The sequence below is a fragment of the Notolabrus celidotus genome, chromosome 8, assembly GCF_009762535.1.
Source record: "Notolabrus celidotus isolate fNotCel1 chromosome 8, fNotCel1.pri, whole genome shotgun sequence".
In the NCBI taxonomy this organism is placed as follows: domain Eukaryota; kingdom Metazoa; phylum Chordata; class Actinopteri; order Labriformes; family Labridae; genus Notolabrus; species Notolabrus celidotus.
This window is the reverse complement of record NC_048279.1, coordinates 12,729,433-12,738,087: the sequence shown is the minus strand read 5'-3', so window position 1 is coordinate 12,738,087 and position 8,655 is coordinate 12,729,433. Positions and strand designations below refer to the sequence as shown.

Here is an 8,655-nt window from a genome sequence, read left to right as displayed (position 1 = left end):
ATATTGAATAGCAACAAATTGGAAGTAGACAGGAATCGGTGGAGTAAGCAGTGTAGCATTATAATCCGGGACTGTAGTGTGTGTGTGTGTGTGTGTGTGTGTGTGCGTGTGTGTGTGTGCGTGTGTGCGTGTGTGTGTGTGTGTGTGTGTGTGTGTGTGTGTGTGTGTGTGTGTGTGTGTGTGTGTGTCTGTGTGTGTGTGTGGCTGGACAAAGGGCAAGGATTGTGGGGTTTAGTGAAGAATGCAGAATGCAGTACACTGCTGATCTTTGCCAAAGATAGTGGGCGCGTGGCCTGAGAGTGATTGACAAACAAAGATCACTTCACCTCCGATAGGAAAACACTGAACAGATGATTCGGCTAAACATTAAAGCAACAGATCAGAACTGCAAAAAAGAAACATAACATCATGTCTCTGTCATGTGTTCATGTGGCCTCATGAAAAGCAGAACTTGTGCTCTGTGTTGTCGTTATATTCTGCTTTATGTGCTTAAGGAAACTGTTTCTACCAGAAGCGTGACGTCAGCAGCGTACAGGTTTATTCCAGACACATAATAAGGATGTTTGCTTTGATTGTCAATCAGAGGTTACTGGCGCCTTTGCAGGGACAAAAATGTGTTGGCCCTGACGGCCTCCTGCCCTGCTGCCTTCAGTGCACGGGAAGGCCAGCTTCCTGTTTTTCAGCCCCATCATGTTGGAAGACAAAAGCACAACACAGGATTGACACAGCAGCACAATCAGCAGCCGGCACACTTCAGGCCCACAGAGCGCCCACCTACATAGTGTCACACCCCAACCAACACACAAAACACTCATATAAATACACACACCTTGATAAGAACGGCTCATTTAGGTAAATCATTATCCTTCATATCACATCATGCTTTGACCTGAGCCAGATCAGTAAACATACAGTATTAAAGATAAAATCACTGGACTCCAGGTATGTGGGGTGTTCTGTTGAAATTACACTTAAAGCAGCATGGAGAAATCTTGTTAGCACCTGGTTCATGCAGCCTTTAATCCTGCTTCAAAACTGCTGATTGGCAAAACATATGGAAAACTAAGGACTGTTTTTAAATTCTGGGGTTATTTGGTTCAACCATTTGCCCTCTTTATCATCAGCGTGCCCGTGATGAAGGAATTTAACATATTAATCTCTTGTAATTTTAATTCATTTCTCTGCAGTTTTACAAAGCTCCCCTTTGAAACTGGGAACTAGACTGTACTAGGGAATAAAGTAGATTAAAGGACAAAAAGAGAACATCTTGTACAGCCATTAAGCTTCAGAACCAAGGAGTTTTAGATCGGGCAGAGAAGCAGAGAGGGAGAAATAGAGAGAAAATGTGGCGCCTCTCACATCCCGCCATTGTCCAGCTTCCTCCAGGCTTCAGGACCAGGGCTTCCTCGGGACAAGGGACAAGGTGAGCTGTTACTTTAATAAAAACATGACACACACACACACACACAATGCTTTTTAAAATCAGCACTTACATTCACAAACAATGAAATGTCTCAAGCATAACCAAAACTTTTAAGAGAGTGGTTATTAATAATACCTGGCTATAAATTTGCATACTAATACCTTCAAAAGTTCATGTTGCTTCAAGAAAATTTAGCTTTATATCATCTTCTGTTTTCCGGTCTTTTACTGTTATTAAAAATGTACACCTTTTTCTGTGGCATTGATTTCATTTATTTCTATATTTATTTGACAATCTTTATTTGCTTTGTGTGTAATTTCCCCGGACTAATGACTGAAACACCAGATGGATGTTTCACCGTTAGATGGAGATCTTTCCACACAAGATGGCACTGAGAATGCAAACACCCCACTGTGTGAGAGCACACACAGCTCTTTTATCATTCATACAGAGTCAAGTGTTTGATGTTGTATGAGCTGTGATGTCTTACTGCATTACTTCACACGCCAGTTAAGGCAATTACTTTCTTTTCTGCAACAACTCACAGCAGTGTATCTCTGCCAGCAGTTTCACAATTAACCCCTCGTCCTGAACACCAGCTCCAACGTAAATAATCCAATTAACTAATTTGCTTACGTCGATTTTCCAGAAGAGGGCGGTGTCATGACAGTTTTAGCAACAGGCAACAAGTCAGCCAATTCATAAATCCTTTCCAGAGACTCTAAATCAATTGATTGGAAGCGATTGTTTTTAGTTTTATCCAAAGGTTGGTGATCCATTTTGTTCACTCACGTTTTAAATGACATCGCCGTGAGTTTAAAATCGATTTAAAACTATTAAAACATGAAAAATATCTCTACCTCAGTCCAAACCTTGAGTGAAAAATGAATGCAGTCTACTACTTTTAAACATTTACCACTTCTTCCACAGTGATGTAGGCTACAGCATCCCCTGAGCGTTCACAGCAGCTCAGAGTGACGTCGATTAACTCAGATTAAAAAAGGCAGAGTGGTCAAGTCAACGACAGGCAGGCAGAGTCTTACTGGAACTTCCAAGATCGTACTTTCACAATAAAACCTGCATTTTTAAAATGACTGCCTCAAAATTCAAGTGACACTAAATAGGCCCAAGCTACTGGTGCTTTTATACACATTTATAACAGCTACAGTGAGCTATGAGAAAGATTCTGTAGAGTCATTTAGTATATATTTACATCAATGCAGATTTAAGGTGTCAACATATATGACCATATTACTGTTTTGTAGTAATATGACTGCACTATGATGAAAAACAGAACTACTGGCTGTAGTTTTGATATTTCATTGGCTGGAGTTGTCTCAATACACACTCTATTGTGCTTAATCAGCACTAAACATTGCAAGGCCACTGGTTGGGACTTATCTGCATCATGAAATGTGAAAAATGTTAAAACCTTCTGATTAGTGTAGCTGGGAAGCGCATGCCTCACACATTCACTCTGTACATGTCACCCTGTTTAACCCTTTGCTCATTATTTAAAATTTAAAACTTTTTGGAGGAGGATCACACTGTGGGTTCCTCTGGAATGCATTCATTTTAATAACATATAAGGATTTCAAATTGTTAAGCGAGTAATATTAGTAAAGCACATAGCCCTTGGAATCAGCGTAATTTAATGTTAAGTTAATGTTAAGCTAAGACTTTTGATATAGGCCCAAGTGTACTTTTTTAAAGGTTACGTTTTGGAATCTAAGGACTCCTTAGGCCGTTTCTCAAATGTATTCAACCAAATGTATTTACATAAATAGTTTGAGGATCCTTACATTTTCTGTCTGTAGCAGAATTAGTATTATGTAGAATGTATGACAGAATTTAAAAAAAACATACTGGTCACCCTGATTTAGATTATTAATTAATGCCTAGGCACAGAAGGCCCCACGAGTCACAAAAATCACTTCACTTTTATTTTACTTTGAAACTAACAAACAGGAAGTGGTTTGCAATTGCTGCGTTGACGCTGTTTCAGAGGCGCGCGGTGACAGCAGCAGCACACGAGCAGGGAGAGCGCGAGGGAGCTGGAATCAGCGAGGAGCGAAAATGTGAAGGTGGAATCCGACTGAGCAGCATTGTGTTGTGACTGACGCCTGTTTATCTCTGAGAGGGGGAAAAAAACATCACCGTCATTCACACACATAAACTACAGGAGCTTTATTTGGAATTTATTATCACTGGAATTATCCCCGCTGTGATTTTTCTTTTTTTTCCTCCTGTATTTTTTATTTATCTCTGTTCCAGGCTCTGTCCACCTTGTTAGAAATTGACTGGGAGCAGTGTTGCGGAGAGTGAGGAGAGGAGCATCGTTTTGGTTTTCACTGGATCTTCTTTTTATGACACCTTTTGGATGGAGTAAAGTGTTCCGTGTAAAGATTCCCTCTCAGTGTGTGGGATTATTCTCGACGAGGACTCTTTGTTTTAGTTAAGAGCACACTGGGCATCATGAGTTCCAGTGGTAAGTCCTTTCTTGCACGCTTTATCTTTACACTTGACGCACGGAGGACAATACCTATAGATGAGAAGAGGAGAGGGAAGAACTGAAGTACCATCAAACAATAGTTAGTCTGTAATTGATGGCGAAGACAAGAACATTTCTACTAATTAAGGCTGAAATTAATGTTTAACCGATTAAATTGACTTCAACATGATTTTAAATATGTATCAAATGATATTTTCAAGTTAAAACTGTAGGAAAATTAGGAAAACAATGCTTCAGGACAGTGTTTGTCTCTAAGATAGGCTTGAAGCAACTTGAGGATGCGTTTGCTAAATATATCTAGAGGTCAAGGTAGCATTTACCCTGAGTTTGTCCTTACAGGAGCATTTCTCACATTCTTCATTCACATACCAGCTGTTGCTCAGACACTCCCAACGTCTTCATCTCTCCCATCACTCCCCTTTCATCTTCTCCTCTTCTCACTCATCCTCTTTAACTCCACCACAACCACAACTACTCCTGAACTCTCTTGGGGGGACCACCCAGGCTTGCATCTGTCATCCCCATGATAAAAAAAAACTCTACCTGCTTTCTCACACTTTCATTGCAGCAGGGGGAAGAAAGCCTTTAGGGGGGTTTGGAGGTTGTGTGCCCTGTCCGCCAGGCTGGTCTCATGGAGTTTAGTTCAGTGTGTTGCAGCACATGACAAATAAGTCTGATAGCCTGAGGGCTCGTGTCATACATACAGTAGACTCAGGGCTCAGGGGCTGCTATGATGCTAAGCTGACCTTGTCTCAGCTGACTGTGACCCTGATCCTGTGTCAGCTGAATCAGAGCTTTCCCTTTAGGGCTGGCGGGTCAGCTGTGCGCGTGCATGTGAGCATGTGCATGCCACAGCTTTTGTTTACAAGTTGAGACTGGTTGATTCACAAGTCAGACCACTTTTAAAGAAAACACCTCTCTACTCTCCCTCAGCTGTCAGTGCGGCCTGTTAAAGTTGACATGCACCAGGTGCTCTGTGAACTGTAGGTGTCATGTGCTTCCTCCCCTGTCCTCCGTGTCTACAGGAGGAGGAACCGAGTATTACTGCATCATTCATAATCCTGCCTGTCATTGTGTGGCACTCCATTATTCATCCACTGCTCTTAACCCTCTGGTACCGAGCCTTTTGCCTTGAATGCTGTTTCTCTTGTCGTGCTGTGCCGTGCGATGCGTGTCGAGAGTGGTGTCACAGCTCCTCACTGTACAGAGAAATTAGTAGAATTCTTTTGTTAAGCTCGAAAATGCCCTTTCTCAGCTGACAGGGAGGGGGAGGAGCACGTGTGGGGCCAGCATGCAGGGAGCTGTCACAACCCTTTTGTGATTCTATAAAGCATGCGGCCAAACAGGAGTGAGCAGCACAAACACACACATCAACAACATGCCAACCTGTGGTTTGCGTTTGAGAGAACCTGTGTGTGCAATTTGTGTGGCACAGCAGGCGGATGGTGGTGTGACATGTGTCAGTAGTCTGGCTGTAGGCATGAAAACACAGCAGGCTTCAGAGCTGAGGAAAGAACATCTCTTCCTTTCTCTCCTCCTTCCCTCCTCTCTTCCCCTCTCCTCTTATCCCTCCAGTCAGTTAAACATATGCTCCTCTCCTCTCTCGGCACTCTCAAGGTTTTCGGACATGAGTGGGCCTGTTAGGCTGGGCTGTGTGCGCACTGTTTTCCGCTGCATTGGGTGTGATAGCCCAGAGGCCATCGACACACGCGGAGTAATTACACACAGCTCTGACTGTCTGTCTTCATCTTCTGGGCATTATATCTCTCATGGTCACTGGGTTTTGTGTGTGTGTGTGTGTGTGTGTGTGTGTGTGTGTGTGTGTGTGTGTGTGTTTCTGCCTGGCTGGCAGCCGAGTCAGGGCTGTGGGTGGTGTAGCAGGTTAGATGCTGGTGGAACAGACCTTGATTTTTTCCTCAGATACTCTCAGAGAGAAGAACATTTTTTGAGTTTAAAGACCTCGTTCTACAAAACTCCCTCTCAACTGAAATATCAGGCAGTGTCTGAGATAGAGTGTTCAGAGTCTGTGTGTTTCCAGGGAGTGATAAAACACATGTTGATCAATATACTGATCATTGAGCTCAGGGACCTGAGGGATCTACAGAGCCATACATCACAGACAGCACTGACACCTCTTCCCATCCCTCTCTTTCTCTCTGTGTGTAGCAGAGTTCTCGAGGATCAGACTGGATGCATCCTTCTGGTGGCTTAACTTTAAAAAAAGACATTCTGATATAACTTATGAATTAAAGGCAGAATAAGTACAAATAAACTCTGTGAACAAATAGGCAGGCTAATGTTTTAATTGGACAGTAAACATTCAGTTTCATTTTTACTTGCAACAAGGCTGATCAGAGTTTGTTATCATTGGAACATGACCAACCATGGAAGTTGAGTAGCTATATTGTGCGGTATGAATAAGGCTTTTAAAATAAAAAAACATCTATAAATCAATATTTGTGCCAACTTATTGATGTATTTAGCATTGACTGTATGTCCAATGGACAGCGTCACTTCATCTCACCAATTGTGAGCTTTGAAGCCAAAAGATCGCCAAAATTTGCACTGTCAGAGCCAAAGCATGCTCATAAGCAAACTGACTGGATGAGCCTTGGGACTAACATCACACCAAAACATGCATTAAATGTACTAATAAGACGTTGAAGATCCCTCAGGGAGGTACAGTCCATAGCAGGGCACATTTATGTGTTGATTTGAAGCAGACACTTATGGCTTTATAAAGTTCAGTGACTTGTGTTAGTGTTTGTTACATTTTCCCCCCATTGTTTCTTCTCTACTCTGCTAATCCAGTACAGAACGCTGGGGAGCCTGCATTGGTCAACAGAGCTGTTATATTATATCTAAATAATAATAATAATTTAATTTGTATAGCACCTTTTAAAAACAAAGTTTACAAAGGGCTTTCCATAAGCAACAAATACAAACAATGATGGTAAATAATGAAAACATATCAACAGTCAGATATAAGAATAGACATTTCTTAAGATGCTACACAAGATCACTATGAAATAATAAAAACCAGCATAACATAAAAATGACTTGATTTTGATAATAGTTCTTAGTTGATAGAAACAAGACTGGACAACTCTCTTCACCTGTTCATCAAAGGCAAGGTTACTGTCAAAAATCCCTCCTAAGTTCCTGGTGGCTGGCACTACATATGATGATAGGTTAAACTGAAATTTCAGTTTTGTTTTTATTTAGTTGGAGACAGCTTATTGACATCCAGCTTTTTATTACCTTGAGATAGTTTCTGTGGGAGCTGGTGCATTCTGGATGGTTATTATTTAAGGGGATATATAGTTGTGTGTCATCGACGTGACGATGGAATGAGATGTGATGTTGGCGAATTATATCACCTATTGGGAGCATACATAGGGAGAAATGGGGAGAGCCTTGAATTGAGCCCTGGGGTATAGTATAATGTCACATCCTCTCTTTTTAAATAGCAAAAACTAAACTTCTAAGAAATAATAGCGCTTGGACATAAATCAACATAAGAACTAACTGTCATGAACAAGAAATGTTTGATGAAAATCAGTTTGATGTGTGTTTTTATTTTAAACTTTCACTGACTATGAAAGTTTAATGGTGAATAGTGGTGGAGTGGGGGGGTTGTTATGACCAATACTGCAACCAGTCAGCAGGAGGTGCTGCAAATCTCTTGGCTTCAACCTGATCCAAAGTGACATTGTCCATTTTAATACACAGTCTGTGGTGTTTAGTTGGTTGTTGGGTAATAAGTGGGAAAATATGTAGTGAATGGGCAACTATGAAAATTGAAACCCTTGAGGGTGAGACAAAACCCTCTGCTTTACGTCGACTTCTTGCTCACCCTGTCAGGATTCAGATTTACATCATCACCTGTTAACTGCACATGATCCAGGCTAAGCTAAAAGGGTGAAAAATGTTAGCATTACCTGCTAAATAGCAGCATGCTGATATTGTCATTGTGAGCTTATCAATATGTTGACCTCAGCATGAGCCTTCGTGCCTTTTAGAGATATAATGAAATATAAATTGTTTGTATTAAGCCTTTCCTAGAGATGTTTCTAAAGCACTGTTATAGCATCAGTGAGATGAAATGCCACTTTAATTTACAAAGGTCTTAAAGGAAACAGATTGGCTTTACAGTAGATTTAGTGAGTATCCCTGTGAGCTTTGGCATTTGAAGCTGATTGGAAATGCCTCAAGCTGAACTTTTCATAATTCTTTCAAAGGTTGCTTTGAACTGATGGTGGGAATATAAGAATCATCATAAGACACATCCCATGAATATTCATGAAAAGTAGTAATAAAGATACATCTTTGTTCACACCAAACTATGAATGGAAACATTGATCTGATGACCCTCTGACAGGTACTTTCTTTCTTATGCTCCACTTCAAGCAGGGAAAGATATATAAAGGTAAAAAAAACACAAGGCACTGCCAGAGAGAAGACTCTTTTTTTTTTTTTTTTTTTTTTTTTGTTTTGACTTCAGCTATGTTTTTCCTCCTTGGTGGGCGGAGTGGGCCTGGCAGTGGGTACACAGGGAGGGGGGCTGTATCATATATGATTCCTGCTCTTCTGCCTCATCTGGTGAGCAGTCCAAACCAGAGCCAAATACCATTTATCACTCCTGCTGCCAGACGCCTCAGTTCAATAACACAGAGAACAAAGGTGGGAGACAAAGATGCACAGATGCAAACACAGATGC

General features: G+C 41.3%; 1 protein-coding gene across 1 annotated transcript in view; it reads left to right on the top strand.

The window, feature by feature from the left end:
* The first annotated feature begins 3,466 nt into the window (after positions 1-3,466).
* The window catches only part of ablim3 (actin binding LIM protein family, member 3), a 63,843-nt gene continuing 58,654 nt past the window's right edge, over positions 3,467-8,655 (top strand). Inside the window, 1 exon segment of the mRNA XM_034689885.1 lies at positions 3,467-3,911. Coding sequence (XP_034545776.1) covers positions 3,899-3,911 — 13 coding nt within the window. The 5' untranslated portion in view covers positions 3,467-3,898.